This window comes from Paramisgurnus dabryanus, chromosome 1 (genome assembly GCF_030506205.2).
Source record: "Paramisgurnus dabryanus chromosome 1, PD_genome_1.1, whole genome shotgun sequence".
NCBI classification, from domain to species: Eukaryota; Metazoa; Chordata; class Actinopteri; order Cypriniformes; family Cobitidae; genus Paramisgurnus; species Paramisgurnus dabryanus.
The window spans coordinates 31,228,680-31,250,801 of record NC_133337.1 but is presented as its reverse complement, the minus strand read 5'-3'; the positions used below and the strand labels follow the sequence as shown (position 1 = coordinate 31,250,801).

The 22,122-nt window shown below is 38.9% G+C and overlaps 1 protein-coding gene and 1 long non-coding RNA gene across 7 annotated transcripts in view; one reads left to right on the top strand and one right to left on the bottom strand.

The window, feature by feature from the left end:
* Window positions 1-22,122, top strand: part of LOC135779390 (uncharacterized) — a 55,325-nt gene that overhangs the window by 16,122 nt on the left and 17,081 nt on the right. The window lies entirely within an intron of this gene.
* Window positions 1-22,122, bottom strand: part of shisal1a (shisa like 1a) — a 35,961-nt gene that overhangs the window by 6,521 nt on the left and 7,318 nt on the right. For 4 of the 6 annotated variants that reach the window (XM_065284941.2, XM_065284944.2, XM_065284943.2 and 1 more), the window contains exons 2-4: window positions 15,671-15,859; window positions 8,321-8,534; window positions 3,218-3,515 (exon numbers count right to left, since the gene is read on the bottom strand). In XM_065284941.2, the coding sequence (XP_065141013.2) occupies window positions 3,218-3,515; window positions 8,321-8,534; window positions 15,671-15,737 (579 nt within the window). In that variant the 5' untranslated portion in view covers window positions 15,738-15,859. Of the gene's footprint in view, window positions 1-3,217; window positions 3,516-8,320; window positions 8,535-15,670; window positions 15,860-20,705; window positions 20,781-22,122 lie in introns of those variants that run through there. The other 2 variants (XM_065284946.2, XM_065284947.2) reach the window with 2 other exon arrangements.

Below are 22,122 nucleotides of genomic sequence, written 5' to 3'. Positions count from 1 at the left end.
GCATTTCATGAAGTTTATTGAGTTGGCTTGCACGATTTTCAGTTGGAGAGCTTCAGAAAAGGTCACATGATTTTCGATAAGGGAACATAGGGACCATCCACGCTTACTGGTTTTTGTATTGTATTTTGGGAATTTTTAGGAAACTAACATTCCAGTGCACTGAAAGGATTTTGCAATTTAGACTACTGAACATGGAAGCTGATTTAGACAGCTGTACATTTGAGTTTAGGGAGTTGGAGTTATTGGAGTTTGCCCTCTACTTTCAGAAAAAGTCTAAAGACTTAAAGAAATAGCTTTTCAAAAAATAATCATTCAAAAAGCATCAACTGGTGAGAGTGCAATCTTGACACAGCATGACAGTCTCTAAAGGAGGCCAGAGGAAGGCGTTCACTTGTAAATTATCTCCTGTCAACAGCATGCAGGTGGAGGACTTTAATTATCAGCACCTGCACAACACACACTCGCACACATACAGATAAACCAGAAGGAAGGACGCAGACCAAAATCACATTAGCTCGCTCACATTATAAATGGCGGTGTGTGTGTGTATTGCATTGTTGTGATTGTCTAGCATCTGGCCATCTATCATTTATGGCTTAAGGTGTTAAGTGAGGTTTGCTACACTGAATGTATTCAGGAACTTCAATGTAGCGAACGTGTCTGCAGACATCAGAGAAACTGATTTGCACAGCCTAATCTCAAGTATGCCGATACTCAATTAACCTTATCCTGTGAAATTCCTGTAGAGTCTGCAGTTGAAAAGCCAGACAAACGTAATGTAGCCATGCATCCACCTGTCTTATCTCTGAAATGTGAGAGCTTCATTTCTCTACCATCTTCAAAGTGTGAGACACGCCATCATCGTCACATTACACGCTAGATTCCACTCGTTCGCCTCCAGTCGTTCTGCTCTCAGACATGGGACAACATAAACGGACAGGTGTGCAAAAATAGGGTGAACAGTTTAGTCTAGTTTTTAAATGAACTTATCATATAATTTGTCTCCGCATCGGATGGCATGTCCATCTACAGCCCGTTTGCTAGACCGCATACGACTCCGGGCTGAAACAGCCCCGGATTCCTGCCAAAGTCAGCAGCTCCATTGCAGATTCGGCCTGGAATCTTCTCCTGTCTGGGTAACCATCTGATGCATGTTGCACAACAAAGATGTTTTCAATGTAAACGCTGATCCCATACAGCCAAAAAAAAAAAAAAATGTTTCAAGTGGCCATTCAAAAAAATGTATGCTAAAATATATTTTGAAAAATGTCTTACCAATATATTTTTTTGGCCATTTTTTATATTTTGTAATATATTTTAAAGCATTTATATTAACATCGCATTGGAAGAAAAACTTATGTATGTTACAAACCTATAAACATAACAGGTTTAAAAATATTAAAATTAAATGTAAACTGTTCAACTGCCAAAATATATTTATAATTTTATACAATTTATACTGTATACATTTTGTAAAAACTTTTATATTTTAGAAAGGAAAATATATATTTTTTGCCATATATATATATATATATATATATATATATATATATATATATATATATATATATATATTTGACCTTTATTTAATCAGGAAAATCTCTCTGAGATTCAAAATCTCTTTCACAGGAGAGTCCTGACCATATAGGTTGTAAAATTAGAAATTAAATTTTTGCCCCTGAAATACATTTTGAAATATATATTAACATATGAAGGTTAAAACTAAATATTAGGGCCGGGACTTTAACGCGTTAATTAGGATTAATTAATTACACAAAAAATAATGCGATAAACATTTTTAACACATTTTAATCACACTTATTTTTGCACCGCGGAACATTTCTCATTGGATGAGTTTTCGGCGGACCGAATATACTGGAGCTCCAACTAGCGTTCATCATGACTTCAGACAACAACAATTAATTCATGGTATACTAAATATCCATGTGAAAAAATAACTTCTCAATGTTCTCAGGTCAAATATTTATATGTGATTAAAATGTGATTAATTTCGATTAATTAATTACAAAGCCTCTAATTAATTAGATTAATTTTTTTAATCGAGTCCCGGCCCTACTAAATATATTTTACTAAATATATTTTAAAATTCAAAAATATATTTAATTAAAGGCAGGGTCCATGATCTCTGAAAGCCAATGTTGACATTTGAAATTGCAGAAACAAACACGCCCCTACCCCATTAAAATCTGGACCTTCTTTTGATAGACCCGCCCCACACATACGCAACCCAGGCAAGGATGTTGTTTTGTGGACACGGCCCTTACTGCTGATTGGCTAAAAGTGTGTTTTGGTAGTTGGCCCAACTCCCTTTTCCAAAGCGTTTTTCAGAAATCGGCACTCCGCCTTTAAGCTTTACTTTTTACAAAATGTATTTAGCATATGTTTTAAACATATTTTTGGCCAGAGAAATATATTTTGGCCGTATTGGCAAAAAGCACCTGACGAGGTCACAGATGGCAACCCTAAAACATCCAAAGATCAGGTCTGACCTGGCAAAGTTGGCAAAGCTTTGGTTTGGCATGTATGCGAATCGGATGCCAAAGGTCATTGTGTGAAGGTCACATCAAGCGACAGCAACATGCAACATATGGCAGAGCGATTGCTACCTCATGCTAATCCAAATTAGCTATGACAGACTCATGTTGCCAACACCTGTCGTGGGTAGAGTTTGAATCCTTCGCTCCTATCTGAAACTATTTCTGAGGCTTTTGAGTACCAAGAATGTGCAGCGGAGACTAGTTTAAAAGGTCAGATTTCATCCTTCTTTTATTAAACGATGCCTGCTCGGCTGTTAATATTCATGTTGTGAGAATATCCAGCAGATGATGTCTACTTGGAAATCACGAAATGGATGCTGTAAATGTCTCCCAGATGTTGAGTAAAGAAAATCTTTGGACCCTCAGACATCTGCTATGCAGGATTTTACAAATCACATGCAAACAAAACTAGAGTTTGTTTTTGTCTGTAGGATTGCAACCAGAAGACTTGAGTTACACTTCCTTTCATGTTGATGTGCCTCATTCAATCTTACTGAAATGATATTTACTGGTTATTATAGAGCTCATGGGAGCTTGAATCCGAAGCAACTTACAATGCATATAAGGAATACTTGTTATTGGTAAATGCATTTCAAACTTATGGTACTCCTGGGTCTTTGCCATATGAAAATTCTGTATCATCATGTAATACAACATACTCACCACGCTGTAGAGGTTTGAAAGGTGAGGAGCGTGGGGCTCTGTGCCTCCCCACTCAAGCTGTGTCTCAGATGATGGCGGTGACCCGTTTGTGAACCCACAGTCGGTTCGCCCCCCTGAGCTGCACTGTGCCATTGACTCCTGGCCTGTTTCAGCCATCGACCGCCCAGTCCCCATTTCTCCAGGTAAACCCGGCACAACTCGTAGTTCATGGCAGAGTAGTACAGGAAGTCTAAAGCCAGGAGGACCATGACGAAAAAGCCGTAAACCCACACACCAACGAGGGCGGTGTAATTGCTAAAGCAAAAAGGAAGATAGATAGAGAAAATAGTGATTAGTATAAGGCAGGGTGCATGATCTCTGTTGACATTTGAAATCACCTATACAAACACGCCCCTACCCCAATAGAATCTGGACCTTCTTTTGATACTAACTCAGGTCGCCTAAAGTGAGAAAGCATCACATGTCGGAGCGCTGGCCACTACACCATATCAGATTTATTTTCACATTTAAATGAGGCCTGAAACCGATCTGAGAATATCGGAATCTATGCACTTTTTTCCTGCTTACACATTCATGGGTCATATGCGATCTGTGCCACATAAGGGGAAAAAATCTGAATTGAGTCATTTCAAACATGCAATGTAAATTTGGCCTTACAGTTCAGTTTATACTTCATTCATATTTCTTTTGATGCATGTGCTCCCTGGGAATCAAACCCAAAACCTTTGCTTTGCTAACATAATACTTAACCAACTTATTTAGTTTAAATCAGGCAATGTCAAAGTCAGCTTTCACCCTGATGTTCCTGTTTCAATATTTCACCAGCTGTGAGGTCAACTAGAACCCCTTTTATACAGCACAGTGATCCCAGAAAATTGCCAGAGTGCCTATGTGAACGCAAACACATCCTGGAATTGATCCCAGGATTGCTTCCGGTATGGGGGCCCTAGTAACATTGCCGTTACAATGTGTGAACAAAAGGCAGGAACCACGCCATAAGGGGTGTATCATAGTGGTGAAGCATGTGTCGTTGCAACAAATAGTTATCATTCAACTCTTTAACCTGGGGTTTTGAGATAAGATATTTTATGATCATATAAAAAAAATGCATTTAGGTGGTTTCTCAAGAGGTAAATCATAGATAATAAGCAAACTTAAGGCACTGTGGCAAAAAATCCACCAAGTGCACAATTGCAATGACATTACACTTTAGGGGCCCTATCTTGCACCCAGCGCAATTGACTTTGTCAGTGACGCATGTATCATTCGTATTTTGCACCGGCGCACAGCGGGTTTTTCCCTGCACAAACGCACGTCGGCAAACTAGGGAATGAACTTGCGCTCCCTGGGCGGTTCAGCGCAAAAAAAGAGGCGTGTTCCGGCGCAAACCATCCCTGATGCTATTTTGCAGTTTCAAAAAACAATTGCGCCACTGACCAGAAAAAAAAAGTTTAAAGTCAGTGGCGCGTTGCGCGTGGTTCATTATGCTATTTTAAGGGCGCATGCTTGACCATAATGTATAGCGTGCACAACGCGCATACACTTTGCATCTAATCTACACAGATGCAACAGTTATTTTTCCAAATCATAAATTGTTACACTTAAAAATATTAATACACGAGATAAGGGGAATCATAGTGGTGAGCATTGTGGTGATAGTTTTTATTTATTGTGTGGCTGCGTTAAAAAATTCTCATGCAAATAACGATTAAAATATTTTCATAAGTTAATAATAATAAGTTTGTTGTGTGGCTGTATTACATTTATTTTATGTAAATAATAATTAAAATGTTTTCACAAGAAACCTTAATGTATGTGAACTTGATTTGTAAGAGTACTTTGGGGTTGGACCTTGCTTACGTTTCTTGGGTCCGATTTCAAAGCCCCCAAACCCTTTCAGCGGTGAGGGTGGACGCAGCGATGTCCTCTGCTGGCGTCAGGTCCTGAGGCAGATCCACCTCCCGTTACACGGCGTGCCCGATTTATGCTGGCAAGCTTGGGATTCCCCCGTCTCCTGACATCATTGTAGCGCTTGGCGCAACGATATTCCAGCTGATGAGACTGTGCTATTTCCTCTCACGCCTGTTTAACCTACGCTGATTTGGGCGGGTTTCTCCTATCCTCATACAAAATAACTTCTCTGTCTTTGACTGCTCTTACAAGAACGTGGGTCTCCTCGGCTGTGAACCGCTCCTGGCGTACGCCTGGTAAATCCGTCATAATAATAGCAACCCGCCATGGAACTTGCGCCCTTGCGTTTAAAGGGAATGTTGTATAGCATTCTGATTGGTTTATTTGACGTTACGCCCAAAACACCTATGAATAATGAACCTACTTCAGACCAACCCCTTATTGATTTGCGCCCGGCGCAAGAGTTATTTCTCATGCTGGGAAAATAGCAACAGCGCCCAAGATCCGCCCACAAACTCACTTGCGCGTTGCGCTTCGCACTTGCGTTTCAGATCGTTAAAATAGGGCCCTAAGTGTCTATAGGAGATCTTTACAAGATGTTTGTGAACGCATGCACAGATTCCAGAAAATCACTGGCAGTGTGAATGAACCACATCCAAAGATCCTGGGACAAATTCCAGACATGTTATCCATGTATTTTCAGGAAACTGTATGTGAAAACTCTCACCATGGTCCCAAGTTTTTTTTTTATTATTTTAAGAAATATGCCCAAATGATTTGTATCTCAATCGTAATGTCAACTGTGTCACACAAATAAATAGTTTAATTATTTGTCCTGGTACTTGACAATCATTGGACAGCTTAAACAATTCACAATCATCTTCTCTGAGCTTTTTCTTTCTCTACTTTTCAGAAGAAAAATGCTATTTTAAATGAGTACAGCAATATCATTACTAGGAAGAATTGAGCTGATTTCCTTCCACTTAAATGAAAAGAGAGGTCAGAGCCCATGCAGCGCTAGTAAAGTGCTGTAATTGCTTTCCACTGGCCTCTGATATAACTTCGGCAGGATTTTGTATGGGTCAGAGCAGCAGCACATAAGTGAAGTGTTGTATGGCTTAGCCAAGCGAACAGCCAGTGGTCTGGTATGGTACGCAGACGGATCAATTTCACTTGAGAGGTGAAAAAATAACATTTTCAAGCTCGACCAGAGCCAGGATATGGTGTCAGGCTGCCCTTTATGCCACCGGTCCATTGTGAGGATAAAGATTAATTGATTTGATCTGAATGTTTTTAAAAGAATTTCCTGTGTCTGGGATGGCATGGTTGACTTTGTATGCCCCTTTGATGTTAATAAAGGAATCACAATTGTGCAAAAATTATGGTAGGATGCCGCATTATAGAGGAAAAGATGCTGAATAAAAGGAATTTCAGAGGGATTCTTTCATCTTCACAATTATATCTCAATACTGAAGAATTTTCTATTACTGTTTATCAGTTCTCTAATGTATTTAACCCTTTCTGTCAGGTATTTGTCATCCATTCATGCATGTGTATATGTGCTATTTTGTTTTTGTAAAAACCTCCCTCTCAGTCAGCTTGAGGGATAAACAACCCATGTTGATATTCAGCAAAAAGGCACCACACTCCTGATCCTTGGTCTGGCTTGCACCTCCAGGGACTGGGATTCATTTCTTAAATTTAGTATTTTTACCGGTCTACGGGGAAATGTGAACAGCCCTGCTAGGCTGTTGGTTGTTACAGTATAGGAAGGCATTTAACATCGCAGAATGTAAGGGTCGAGATCTTGATAGAAAAGTGTTTAGACTACTGTATTCTTGTTGTGCGTGTTAAAGTCTGAGTTTAAATGTGTTGGAAGGATCAATCAATTTCTATTTCATAAGATGTGTGCAGGTGTGAGCATATCGCACTATTGTTAGGGACAAGCACAAAGGTCATGGGTTTGTTCCCCGGCGAAAACATACTGATAAAATGTGTTTTTAATGCACTGCAAGTTATTTTGGATAAAAGCGTCTGTGATGTATGAATGCAAATGAATAAAAAATGATCGCTGTCATTTTATTTCTGTCTGTTTAATGTAACATGTGCAAGTAAGCTAATAACGTTCAGTAATTCCGAAAAGTCTGTTTGTCAGTAACTTACTGTAGATTTAAATTTATATTATTTACTTGCAACAGTTTGTTCAAATTTAAATGAACATTAAACATTAACAAGGCTTCATCTTTACAAAATAAAACTAAAATAACAGCCTCATGCAAAGCATTCTCGGAACCAAAATGAAAAAGGTTGATAAGGATTTCTGGTTCCTAGAATACTTTGCGGAAGGCTGTTATTTTAAAGCTTTATTTTGTAAAGACAAGGACTTGTTAATATTTAATATTCATTTAACTTTGAACAAAGTGTTGCCAGTAAATACCATAAATTTAAATCTACAGTAAGTTACTGGCAAACAGCTGCATAGCTACAGCAAATTTTTACAGTGTAATGTCCTAATTTGATTTTAATGTTGCCTTCACGTGCTATTGGAATTATTGTACATATGAGTTACAGTCCTTCCAGAACAAAAATGCATGGGTTATGAAATCATGCAACGCGGATATTTTGCGCACCAAAATCTGCAATTTATGCTGCGAAAGTGCGGCGTATTTGAAAAAGGGAGATGGATTTCTGTTGGTTCAACTTAAAAAACTTAGTTACCTGGTTTCTTTAAATTTTGAGTTAATTCAATCTGAAAATATAAGTTGACAACTATTTTTACACAATTTTTTGAGTTAAGCTAAATTAACTCTTTAGCTAATTTTTAAGGCAACCAGGTAACTTACTTTTCTAAATTGAATGAACAAATCTTTTGTATAGTGTGATGTCTTCAATTCATTCTGACAACGAAGCACCTGAACACAACAAGCTCGTAATCTTGACTATACAAGTGGGAATTATCAAATTTACGAGCACATTACGTTTTAACCAAAGGGATGTCTCTGTGGATGAGGCTGCCCAGATTAACAGCACAGACCTTGGTACCTAGAAACCAAGTGCTTGATAAAATGTCCTGTTGCAGTAAAAAATAAATACAAAGAAAACAGTTTGTTGTATCTGGTAAGGACCTGCCAGAGCCTAAAAAAGTAATATATTGTAAAAAACCCAAAAATGAAACACCAGCAACTCACTTGTGGGCAAAGCCATCTGAATTGGTGGTGAGGTTGAGTTGCATCACACTCTGAAATTCGCTTTCGTTGCAGCAGTACTTGAAGGTCGTGTTGTTATGGTGACAGCAGAATATGTAGGTCTTGTTGTCTGATAGTCGAGGGCAGTGGAAACCGAAATGATAGCGCCCCTTGTGGTCGGAGTAAGGCTCGCACACCCTGAAGTGTGCAGAGAGAGCTGCGGAGAGAAAAATAATAGGATGAAGGGGATAAAGCACGTCTTTCACTGATTAATAGAGCTGAGTGATTTAAAACAATTTGAGATCTAAATCAAGGTGACATGAATGACTTCTTAGACGTGCACAATAGGGATTTTTGGGCTGGAACAGATGAAGTTCGGAATTGGAAAGATTTATAGATCAGATCTTTCATATCAGCAATTAGACCAGTGGCAGCTTAATGCTGCCAAATCATTAAATATGACTCTCAGAAGTTGGTGACAAGGCACATTTCAGCTCCAGATTATTAGTACTGTAGAAGTGACGGGTTTAGTATCATTTATGAATAACGAACATGTTCGTGTTGCACCAAGCAGCGACTCATCTCAAACAGTAATTGCTCAGATAATGCAGTTCCTCGAAACACTAATGAAAAGTACATGAAGTAGGAAGTATCTCAGGAAAATATTTTTTTTCCGGAAAAAAATCCCAAACAATTCCTTCTCAGCAGCACCCATAGACCCACTCCAACAGCCCAGCTGCTCATCTTTAATGTTTCATACTCAGGTTTATGCAGAAAGATGCCGTCATTTGCAAATAGATGAGTGCGGTCTGAGAATGCAAGATTGGTAAGTGGAATAGACGGGAACACTTGAGTTCTCTATCAGGTCCTCTCTTGTATTAGATGAACCCTTCTGTCCATTTTTACAGTGTTTTAATATTTGTGCTAGAGCGGTTCGGTCAGTGGACATCTTGGAAATGTGTCTTCAGTGTTTTCTGTGTAGGCAATGGGGCCTAAAATCTCCAAAAACATATTGCTCCATACCAGCAATGAAGTATTACAAGATCATAAGCTATGCATTTTTTGCATTGCCAAAAAGCTGATAGGCTCTTTTACCTGAAAGGCGGGGCTTAAAAGTTTTTAAGTCATGACCTAAGGAGGGTTCAAACCTCCACTCATTTCAATAGATGATATTATTTTAACACCCGTTTTTGATCACTATTTATTCATATTACACATTTTATAAACTGACGGTGTACACAGCAACCTCACAAAATTACCACCAGCAATATATTAATAATTCGTAAAAAATCCATGTCCATTAGTCCATGCATGGTCATCCAAGATGGGTTGGACCCGGAAGCGCTGCATTACGTCAGACTTAACAAGTTGATTGAGAGTTGTGATTTCATTCATTTTATGCTGTCCCTATTTGAACTGTTGTGGGAAAAACATGTTATTCTTTGTTAAAGCTTTCCTCCTGAAAACACCAGAGATAAAACAGCAAGGTTCTCGATCATTCCCATTCACAGCATATCTGAAACAAGACCCTTTAATTGCTATGAATCAAAGTTGAGTAAGAGAAACAAAAATATCATGAGACAGGAAATAATTTAATGTTTGCCGCATTTTAGCCCTCATTAATGACTAGGCCTGGCAAACTCGATTCCTTTTAAGGATCCGGGTTATTGTGAGTCACTCACTAAAGTGATCCGGGTTGTGTGATTCACTTGAGTCATTTGAGTCAGTATTGCTAAATTGCCAAGGAAACTCAGTACAGACCCACTTGTAACCGGCTGATCCACGCGACTCGAGATTCTCAGAGACGGAAACATTGCAGACCATGGACATGAGACTCGCTCTACAGATCCACTAACCGGCTGATTCGCGTGGATCAGCCGGAGCCGGTTAGTGGATCTATAGAGCGACTGAAGTCTCCTCAAAAGCAAATCCATAACAAAAGCCTTTCACTTCTGAAATAACATGCTTATAGGTTTTAGGTTTGGTGTGTATGGTCGACCATTTAAAAAAGAAGCCTAATAACAATAGCATAATAATATAGAGAAAATATAGAAAAGAACTGTCCTGCTTATGTAGCCCCCAGAGTCGGAGAGACAGTTCGCGCAGATCAGCCGGTTACGGATCAGCCGGCGGATCAGCTGGTTACGGATCAGTCGGTTACGGATCAGCCGGTTACGAGTTGAGAGACTCTCGAGTCAGAGCAGATTCGCATGTCTCTCGAGTCCGCATTGTTTCCGGCTCTGAGTGAGAATCTCGGGTCAGTTCGCGGCTCGCGCGGATCCACAGGTCTCTCGAGTTTGCAATGTTTCCGGCTCTGAGTGAGAATCTCGGGTCAATTCGCGGCTCGCGCGGATCCGCAGGTCTCTTGAGTTTGCAATGTTTCCGGCTCTGAGTGAGAATCTCGGGTCAGTTCTCGTGCAGATCAGCCGGTTACGAGTGGATCTGTAGTGCGAGCGAAGTCTCATCAATAATGTTGAAAGAGGTTTGTGTGTGTGGTGGCGCTGTTTATGGTTTTACATTGAATTGTAGTAGGACTCAACTGATCCGGGTTAATGACACTAGAGACTCGCGACTCATGAGTTAATTTAAAGATCCGGGTTAAAGATCCGAGTGAGTCGCGACTCGAACAGGTCTATTAATGACCAAAACACCCAATTGCATGAGTGTGCAGACATACAAAAAAGCCCGGTAATGATCTAAATAAATCAGCGCTGACAGCGGTGTGGGCCAGAGAGCCCTCCAGCACCACCTCTGACCCTATAAAGAGCTCAGTATTGCAAGGGGAAGTTATTTGGCAGGGCTCAGGCTATGTATCCATCAACCAAATAAGCAAAAACTCAGGCAGGTCTTTCATATTTAGGGAAAAAACGTGAAATGAAAACCACCTGTTGGATATTTTCCTTCTCTTTCCCCCTTATGGCAGCAAGACTATTTGAGCGTTTTGATTTTAGTGCACCCCATTATCAACACCTGCTACAGTCTCAATGTTGACATGTAGGTTCGTGTTCATTTCACCAGAAGTAAAGGGAGGATGAGATATGAGTGTCCAGGTAAACAGAAAACTGTCTGATTGCTTTGAGACCCTGATATAAACCCAAAGTATCAAGTTCACCCTTCCCTTCAACCGATATATCTCTTCTCCGTTCAGAGTATTGGTTTTGTCTTAACCAGCCTTGAAAAGTTTCTTGACATGCAATTGGAGATGCCAAATTGTACCTCCCCCAACCTGTGTATGGATTAACTTGTGTATGGATTAAACAGTTCTTGTCATGAATAAAGCCATAGATGCTGGAATGGTGTAAAGAATAATACATAAATGAATGAATAAAGCTATTTACAGATGACTGCTCTTGTATAATGAAAATTTCTAGCGATCATGGGCCCAGGACCTCTAGTAGCGAAAACGGATGTTTCGATTGAGCCTTATTTACGCAACTCTGCTGTTAGCCGGACGCGAATTAGGGACAGCGCTAATTTTACGAGCGTGTTTTTGCCATTACCCGATTTGCTAAATGCCTTAAGGGAGCTCGTGCAAATAAACACAGCTTCTACCGACCGCAATTTACTATGAACTCCCTCGTGTGTGTATCACAGCATATACAGACACACTGAAGTGATTTAACCAGTAAGCCCACGTCCCCTTCACCTAAAACTATGTTTGGCAGGTTTCTCACACTTCTGCTCATACAGATTATTCAGAACCCACATGCTGTGATGCAGGCACACGAGAAATGCTGAGACATGCCTGAACGATAAACAGTGAACCATGAGGTCTCTTTCTGAAGACAAAATCCAGAAATTATTTGTCTTTTCATGCTTATCAAGTCCAACGAATGTTGTAAGGATACCGCACTTACCATACATGGATACGTTGAGATCTGTTAACCTCAGGCAAAGGCAGATTTTGGATTGGGTTTAATGCTTCACAAGGCCAAACACGAGGCACGGACTAGCTGTGCGGACTTATAAAGGTGAAAGTTCACTTTCTTGTGGGAGTTTTGGCAGATGAGGAGAATCAGCATGTGCTGTCTGGCAGAACTCCTGGAGAAAGCGGATCTACCTGGTTGTGTTTTAATGATGGTGGATTGTAGCTCACGCTCATTATAACCAGTACCATGACTGCAAAAAAAACATTTCATGCAAGAAATATTAAATATTTGCAGATGTTTTAAAATGGCCGTGTCCTCAAGTTACTTTTGATAGTTATCTCTGTCGATGTCAGGAGTTTCACCCTTTCTAACTTCAGGGCCCCGTACTGCCCACAACAATATTTGAAGCCACCCACCACTTACAGTTTCTACAAACAAAATAAACTAGAGCTTTAGCTTGTTTGGTCTTATTTTTTAATAATTTAAGTCATGTTGAGGCCCCGTTGTAAGTTTGTTAAGGGCCCCCAGTGGGTTCCACCACCCTGGTTAAGAACCAATGGTCTATGTGTAACAGAGGCCATTTATGACGCTTTCCTTGGCATAGTAACCCACAGTTTGGTTTGGGTCAGGTCTGGTCAGCTCACCTCACTTTGGCTTGTTTAGTTTTTCCATCGAGTATAGTAACACTTTAGAGTGGGAGGGATTATTGGCGTGTCATTATATTTGCGCTGCCTACTGCTGTGACATCATACAAGTCAGAGCATCATTGTACATTCCCATTCATTTATTTATTTCTCAGTCCGCCATTAAATTTAAAATTGACCACCACAAATAGATGTTTGCACATCACGTTTATCACCTCTCACACACATGACAGTTTCTGAACAAACACCCGTGGCGTAAGTCGACGCGCTCCTCTGAGCCACATTGAAGTTGCATTAAAGCATAAGCATTGCGTGCCGTTCTTTCAAAACATTTAGCAATTAAAGCTTTTAAAAAACAATGTTCTCTCTTCCTTCCTATTCCTTTCTCAAGGACAAGGTTCAGAATCTTGCAAACCATTTCATACAGGTATTAATGTGCTAAATTAACAATGAATTAAAATGTATTCATTGTAATTCTTTTAAGCAGCAGTTTCTATGCAAATTACACTTTTAAATGCAAGTCATTCACCAAACTCAGTACAATTTTGCCTGCCGCAGTTAACGTTGTTAATACTGCCTGTTAAAAGCAGGTAGCAAGCAGAATTTTAGAGAATTTTTTGTTGTTGTTGATCATAGCAGCAGAAAAATAGCCATATAGCTGGGCACATATTCAGAAAAATGGTATATAGTCGAGTACACTTTCTGCATTTTAAAAACCCAGTTCACGTATATCTGGATCGCAGTGGTAGAGAAATGTTTTAGGCTAAACCAGATAGGATTTGTGGCATCTCTCACAAATTGAAGAATTACAGCATGCAAATTGCAATAAGCATGTTATTTCTTATTTCTATTTAGTGAATTAGGAGCGAAAACAAACCAGATAGAGTGTGCAAATAAAAATGCTATTAGTGAGCACAATTAATCTTCTTGAGTATTACTGGGTTTGTTTGTTTGGCCAAATATTACAAGAGCAAACAGATTAAAAATGAAAATAAATTTGCTGTAATAATCCCTAAATATTTTCTTAAATGTCTCCGTATTCGTTTTTTTTTTTTTTTCTCATATACTTATTCCATATTTTAACGAGAGCTCAATACAAAACACACACCTGTCATCACCCCAGCCTTTAATGTAATGGCAAAATAAGACTTGAGGGTTTTGTTCTGCCTGTTTGTCTTACATGAAATGTGGTTGTAGGTATTGAATGCATCTGAGGGCCATTTTTCCAAAAATTTGATTAAATTTTCAAAGAGTCCCTGCTGAACAGATGTAGTTGCAGTTTCATAGTGTATTTGCTATTATACCCAGAAGAGATAGAAAGAAAATGGTAAAGAAAATGGTTTTCTATTTTTGGTAGTCGGTTTCCATGTTTCATTTAATTTTTTTTCGTATAGCACTTTTTACAACACACATTGTTCCAAAGCAGCTTTACAAAAACAAGAAAAGAGAAGGAAAGAGAATAAAAATACAGAGTGCTTTACAGACGCCCAAACAAGCAAAAAAAGTGCAGAGAACATTTTAGGAAGAATCGTTGAAAGTAACCAATAGTCAGCTGGGAATGTAAATGGTATTTTAAGCTTAAATATCTGGATGGCAAGCCTAAGAACAGCCAAGTTTATAATCTAATAATCATATAGGCTTTAATAATAAATAACTTGCAATGCATATTTACTACATTACTATCTTAAAAATATATGAGACAAAAATGTACGTTAATGCATTTGCATTCGTTTCACGGTGGGTAACACATCATTCCACAGCTGTTATGTCCTAAAAGACCACACTAGTATTATTCCTCTTCACATACGTGTGATCTAACTACAAATTTCATTTCTCACTACATATTTTGCCCTGCGGAAAGAGCAACTAGATGATTGTTCAGTCTGGAGTGACTCATTTCAGTGCTCGGTCTAAGCCCAGTCACCCGAAACCACAAGAAAGTCAAAGCTGAATCTGCTTCTGCCAAGTTAAATCCTTAAAACTCCAATGTGATTCAGCGTTATTACCACTTTTAAAGGCACACATCTGACATATTGTGTGTGTGTTGTAAAACTTAAAGCTGTATGGGAGTCTTTTTGCAATGCTTATGGGTGTAATCATAGTATGTTTGAATGTGACAGCTGCATTTACAACTCAGATTGTTCTGGATGTACAGGAGAGGATTGAATATTGACATTTAACCAAAGGAAATTACCTTTTTAACCAGCGATTAATGTGATGGATAACATAGATACTATACTTTATGAAGACTTTTTATACCTGATCACTTCATGGGTTTTCTCTGATTGGATAGCCATCTGATTGTCAAAAGACCAAGTGTAAATGCCTTATGTTGCCTTTTGTTGTATAAGCGTCATCTTAAGTTTTTTAAGGCGGAGTAATGAATAGTGTATTTGCATTTTGCGCGGGAGAAGAAGATCGGATTGACATCTGTTTTGCCAAGACGCATTATTTGACCAGTAGAAAGTCTGTACAGCTTGACCTTTTTCTCTAAAAAAGTTAGATTAACTTGAAAGCGTAAAACGTACTTGTCATACCTAAAAATGAGAATTTGTTTAACTTTATTTTTCTCACTTAAAGTATAAAATTGGATAAAAGTTGATAAAGCTTAAATATTTTAAGTGTTACCAATTGAAGTAATTTTATTAAGTAGATCCAACTTTTACTTTTTACATTGTACTGCAAGATTGACAAAACACTAACCGCCATATTTGCAGCAATGTCCGAAAAATATTTGCGTGCTCAATGTCTACTGTGACCGTCCCTTAAGTCAGTCATTCTGAATCCTGAAATTACTGTATGAAGTTAACTTTAGGTGTGTATGCATGATCTGGGCTTACCCGCAGTGGACAGCAGTATAAAGATGACGGCCAGTATATTGAAAGACCAGCGACCGTGCATGGTCATCTCTCTGCCCTCATGAAGACACAGTGGGGAGAGAGAGAGCGTGTGCGTGTCTAGGGGGCTTTATCGTTCAACACACACTCATTGCTCACTGCCTGGTGGTCATAATCTGTATCCTGCAAGCTCTGAAAGAAAGGACACAGAGATATATGAGTGTAAACTTTGCATGCTCAGCATACAGAATTTGAAGGATAAAAGTTTTTCCAAAGTAAATTCAGATCACTCTTACTATACTGGATACATGTGGTAATGGACCTTTGGGAACTGCCTAATTGTTTCTAATTTATGATGCACATGAAAACAGGATTGTGGGAATAGACAGACTGTGTAATTTCAATTATTAAGTAACGCCTACAGTGTGACCTATTAAACTGACTGTATCTGCTGCAACACAGCTTCACAGATAAGACACAGTTACCATCACTGTTGATTATGAAAGATTGATGATTAAGAGAATAAGACTAAGAATATTGATGAAGACAATTCATGTATAACATCCATAAAAGATACTAGCACATAATATGAACATGCAACATTAATGCAACATATCGCAAAGGATCACATTAAATGTGATCATTCCTTATTGATGGTTTCATCCATGCCGGTCTTTCCACATAGGTTTTTGATGAAGAGTACATTTTATAATGGAGGAATATGATTAAATCTCTTTAGTCTCCACACAACACATCAAATCTTGTTGTCCAAAGTCCTCTTAAAGCCTGTCCTCAGACCACCTGTTTTATATTAGTATTATGGCGGTCTAGAAAAATGGTACACAAGCTGTCACTACGATGGTGCATAAAAGGTCCTAATATGTACCATATAGGTAAAGATATGTATACATTTGGTACCTATATGTACCTTAGAGGTTCTAATATGCACTTTAAGGTTCAAATTTGTAATGTGTACGGTATTTCCCAAACTTCTATACCTCTTTTTCTGAGAGTGTAGGTTCGGATCAAGATCACATCATTTCCTGTTACTGTTCACTGCACCTTTAATAATTTCCTCCTTGTTCTTGATTACTGCTTTTTTGAGTCGTGCCACAAAGGACAAAAAGTTTGGAAAATGAAGTGCCATAAAAATAATAAATATACTGTAGATTTATTTAGAAATATCAAATGAGTCATTCATTTATGATAATCAATGTTAATTTATTTGAGTAAAATGTTGAATGCACAGTTTACTTTTCACAGTCCAGTCAAGCGATAAATCACAAACCCTAAAACATAGATTTGATAAATGACTGTAAATCTCATTTTCAGTTCATTTGTAATCGCCTGTCTGTTTTCTCTACTTCAAAATTGTCAGTCCGAGCAAATTGTATTATGGAACAGTGTCATGCATGCTGTTCAAGTGCTGTATGGCATACTGTATATGGCCAAATGTTGTAAAATTTACAACGTAAATCATTTGAACATTATATGGCTAAAATTCCTTAAAGGTGCCATAGAATGTAAAACTATATTTATTTAGCCATAGATTACTAATTTAAGCTTTGTACATGGTAATGAGCCTCAAACGTGATTGTTTCTTCATACATTAAATTACAATGCTAAAAACAAAGTTGTTACTGCTGGGTTAGCGCTATATGCTAGTAAATGCTTTTTGCTAGCACTTATTCTGAAGTTCTGCTATTGACGTTACAGCTACGTTCTGCAGGTCCATAAAAAAAAAAACATACCACTCAGAAATATCTATTAACAATCTCCAAACTATTGATTTTCCTCAAATTCGTCTGATACAGGCTCAAACATAAGGTCTGTTTACACACAAACAGAGCTACTGAAGGAGCTGTTCTGTGAAACAACCAATCAGAGCCGAGCTCAACATTATTATTCATGACCCTTTCAAATAAGGTAATAATAAACCATTTCATTTCAACACCTGAAATTTACACACACACAGAGCATTAAGCAGCTATCACTGCAGCCTGGGGAGCAATGGGCGACAGGTGCCTTGCTCAAGGCCACCTCAGTTGCAACCTGCTGGCCATTAGAGGGTTACAAGCCCGACTCTCTAACCACTATGCCAAGCACCTCTCTCCTTCTCTCTCCATCTATGTATTTACACAATCTATCTTATCTATCTTTGTGTTTACGCAGCAGTCAGCAGGTCTATGTTTGGTTTACAACTACTCCAACAGGCTGATGGCTCCGAGCTGGCCGTCTGTCATAACACGTCACCATGCCAATCCGCTTCCCTCATCCTCGCAGCCCTCTGAATGACTTGTTGGCAGTCACAAACATTTCCTTTTGCCAGCATAAAGGAAAACACACCGCACATACACAAAACACATTTTATATTACCGCTTTTGGCAATGGCTTTTATCCAAGTGCATTCAAAGTATGTTTGTTTGTGTTTTATGGGAGTCGAACCCATTTCTTGGCATTGCTAGTTGGATCAGTGGTGCTACAGGAACAGTACACACCAGAGGCCAAGTAGACAAACACCAGTAACTTGTGCATATTTATACAGATTCATATTGCTTAGGTAAACTCTGATTACAATAATAGCTATAGCTTGCAAACATAATATGAAGGAAATTGTATTTCACAATAACGGAAGCCAGGCACCTGCAACAATCTAAACGATTAGGCACTGTGGTGATTGTATTTTTCCTTAAGTTCATATCGCTGAACCTTTCACGATTACGAAACTACAGAAATCAGCATCTACACATTCACTAATATATGCAAAACGTACATAATGTACTACATGCAGTACTTTGGTGGTTGTAAAATGGTACAGTACAATGCAACACAATCTCACAGAAATTTATATGTAGTTTACGAGGTGGCTAAATCGTATTACTCCATCCAAACATATTCATAATTTTTTGTACGACTTGCTTTCACCCCTATGATGTTGGGGTTAGAGGCCGGGTTTCATTATTGTTTTTATAAAGACACTTCATACGAATTAGTCAACTCATGAAATACATACGAATTCCCAAGAGATCAGGCTGGTAAAGGGATGTTATCAGTTAACCATGCTACTGAATAACTACTGTACAAATTCTCATGCTGGTACCTGGTATAAAATCATGATTTTCCCATTATACCTTTTTGTACTTTTTTGTTAGTTGGTATTTTACAATCGAACAGCTTTTGATACCTACAACTTTGTACACACAGCACTACACACTAGTTTTGTAGTACTCGAGACTGGTCTTGTCTGGGTCTCGACTATCTTTGGTCTTGGTCTTGTGATTTTATTTTAAGACACTAAATTGCTGATGCATTGTCTAATCTATGTTCTAACATTCATGTAGTTGAATAGAAAACTTCAATCATTGAGTTATTTCTTATTGAATTTATTTTGTTACTGTTTGCAGGTAAGAGATGAATGGGATATAGTCCAAAAAGAAATCTGTCCTAGTTGGAATTCCATCCATTTTTTATGGTCTTGGTTTTGTCTCGGTCTCAACTGTCTTTGATCTCAGTCTTGCTCTTGGCCCGTCAAAGTCTTGGTCTTGTCTTTGTCTCGGCACACTCTGGTTTTGGTCTTGTCTCTGTCTTATCTGTCTTTTTTTTAAGCCCCTCAAAGTCCTGGTCTTGTCTTTGTCTCGACACATTCTGGTTTTGGTTTTGGTCTCGTCTCGGTCTCAACTGTCTTTGGGCTCAGCCCCTCAAAGTCTTGGTCTTGTCTTGGTCTCGACACACTCTGGTTTTGGTCTTGTCTTGATCTTGACTGTCTTTGGTCACGGACCCTCAAAGTCTTTGTTTTGTCTTGGTCTCGAGCCACTCTGGTTTTGGTCTTGTCTTGGTCTTGACTGTCTTTGGGCTCAGCCCCTCAAAGCCTTAGTCTTGTCCTGGTCTCGAGCCACTCTGGTTTTGGTCTTGTCTTGATCTTGACTGTCTTTGGTCGTGGACCCTCAAAGTCTTTGCTTTGTCTTGGACTCGCTACACTCTAGTTTTGGTCTTGTCTTGGTCTCGACTGTCTTTTGGTCTCGGACCCTCAAAGTCTTGGTTTTGTCTTGGTCTCGACACACTCTAGTTTTGGTCTTGTCTTGTTCTCGACTGTCTTTGGTCTTGGTTTTGTCTAGGTCTCTGCCCTTCAAAGTCTTGGTTTCCACACCCTCTGGTTTTGACTTGGTCTCAACTGTCTTTGGTCTCAGTTTTGTTTTGATCTCTGCCCTTCAAAGTCTTGGTCTCGACAACCTCTGGTCTTGACTTGGTCTTGGTTACAGTGGTCTTGACTACAACACTACCACATACGCACCCTTCACCCATCCTGAAACAATCGTGTGAAAAACATTATATGAAGAGCATCTTTGACAAGCAGTTCTGTTCAGCTAAGGTCCAGAAAAGATATTTATGCATACAGTCTCACAGTTCGGAAATGTAAATAAAGATAAACTACTAGACAGCTGCCACATTAACAGTTAAAAATATAAGGACAGAAAGAGAGAATTTGAAACGGTTCCTCCGAGTGAGGATCAGTGTAACAGGAGTGTGTTGCATATGGCTCTGATACACAGACATTTGTGCCACTCCTGGCAGTACATCGCATATTTCTTCACAGAAGGAAATGTGTGAAGAGTTGTCTTCTCCCAAAGCTACACTGTCCCCTCTAGATGACTGTGTATCTGTGCGAGTGCAGGTGCGTGTGTGTGAGAGAGATTTGGGCAAGGGAGAACGGATGGCGCTCTAGTTGCCTCCGAGCAACAGATTTCAGCAAATTCTGCTCGAGTCATCGCTTATCTCCCAAGATCAATTAATATTTATATTCGTATGCTCACCACTCATCTGCATACCTTTATTCTCCTTCTATTGAACTCGCTAATTTTTGGTGAATTATTTATCACAAAAAGCTTTGTACACTAATTTCAGTTTAGAAAAAAACAATGGGTGTTCACAGGATGAAACATCATCCTCTGAGACTTAACACTGTTATATGAACAAGTCCCTTACAGTTACAGGGAAGTTTTTTGACAGAATTAGGTAGACCTAACGAGGTTTATAATACCTGGAGAGAGCCATCCACTAGCATTCCCATTAATCTCAATGGCAGGTGCTCAGCAGGCGCATGACCCCCGGAAGGCAACCTGTATGCCATCCTGCTGATGGGTACAAGTATTAAAAAAAAAATTATGCAGATATGCAAATACTAATCCAGAAACAGCATGTGAATAATTACCGAGCTAGATGAAAATTTACTTCATTACACCTCTCATGTTACTAAATATAGGTGCATGTGTCTTAAGCCCTTTCTTAGCAACCATCTTGTTCTGTCGAAAGAGTCATTCATAAAAAAAATCTATTATAATAATACAAAATACTTTTCCTACGTATGTATATGTAACACATTTGCCAGATTGCAAAGCTACTTTTGAATACCTTTAAGTGAAGAAATAAGCTTTTTCCTGCAGAATGGTGTGGATTCTACCCCTTGGGTAGAGCAGGTTACCTGTCCCGCACATATAATGGAAAAAAAAAATTTGTAAGCCCCCCTTACAGGGGAGGAATGTGCTAGGTAGAGGTATTCACGGGTCCAATTAGATCCAAAACCTGAGGTCCAAACCGAGATCATAATTTAAAATGAATGTGTTTTTGCTGAACCGATCAGAGAATACCCAAACTATCTCGCATGTGTACAACGAGTCCTTTGAAAAGGTGAAAAGTGATTGGGATAATTTCGGGTACATTTCTTTGGATCCGAGAAGACCTCTAGTGCCAGGCTGTGTTCACTGTATCACAATTTTGGATCATGTTGCTCATTAAATCTGACTGATATTCCCAGAAGTGTTTAAAACGTGTACACCAGTTTGAGCTGGCAAGAAAAAAAAGGACCCCTTACAAAGAGCCGAGCGCTTACTACCCGAGCACACCATTCAAATTCAAAACCACTGCAGGGCCAAATGCAAAGTATCTCTGAATTTCAATAATGTCCCTCAGTTATTGGTCTTTTGTCGTGCTTCTGCATAGCCAGACAATTTAAAACGTATTCTCCTCCAGAGAAACTAACTCTACCATAAATCAGACAGAGAGTCAGTGAATGTGAATTTTCTTGAGTACATATTCATGCATCTACTTTGGTACAAATGTCATGATTTTTGCCTAAAGATTTGGTGTTACTTTCATGCAGATTTTTTTAAAGGTCTGACAGCTTAAAGACTTTTTTTATTTAAAGAGGCTAATGTGAAAAATTGCGGACTAAAACCCCCAGATAGACTCTAGCAATATCTCTGCCCTGTACGTGTCTGCTTGTACTGTATATGACCTCTTTTAGAAAATGGTAATGTTGGTTATTTATTCACTGTTTTCCATTCATAAGGAAGAAGTGACTGCATTAACTGCCTGTTTAAATAAGAGATCAACAGCCACAAATAGCTTTTATATCCTCTCGTTCTCGGTCCATTTCTGCTTAATTCTCTCTTCGCGCT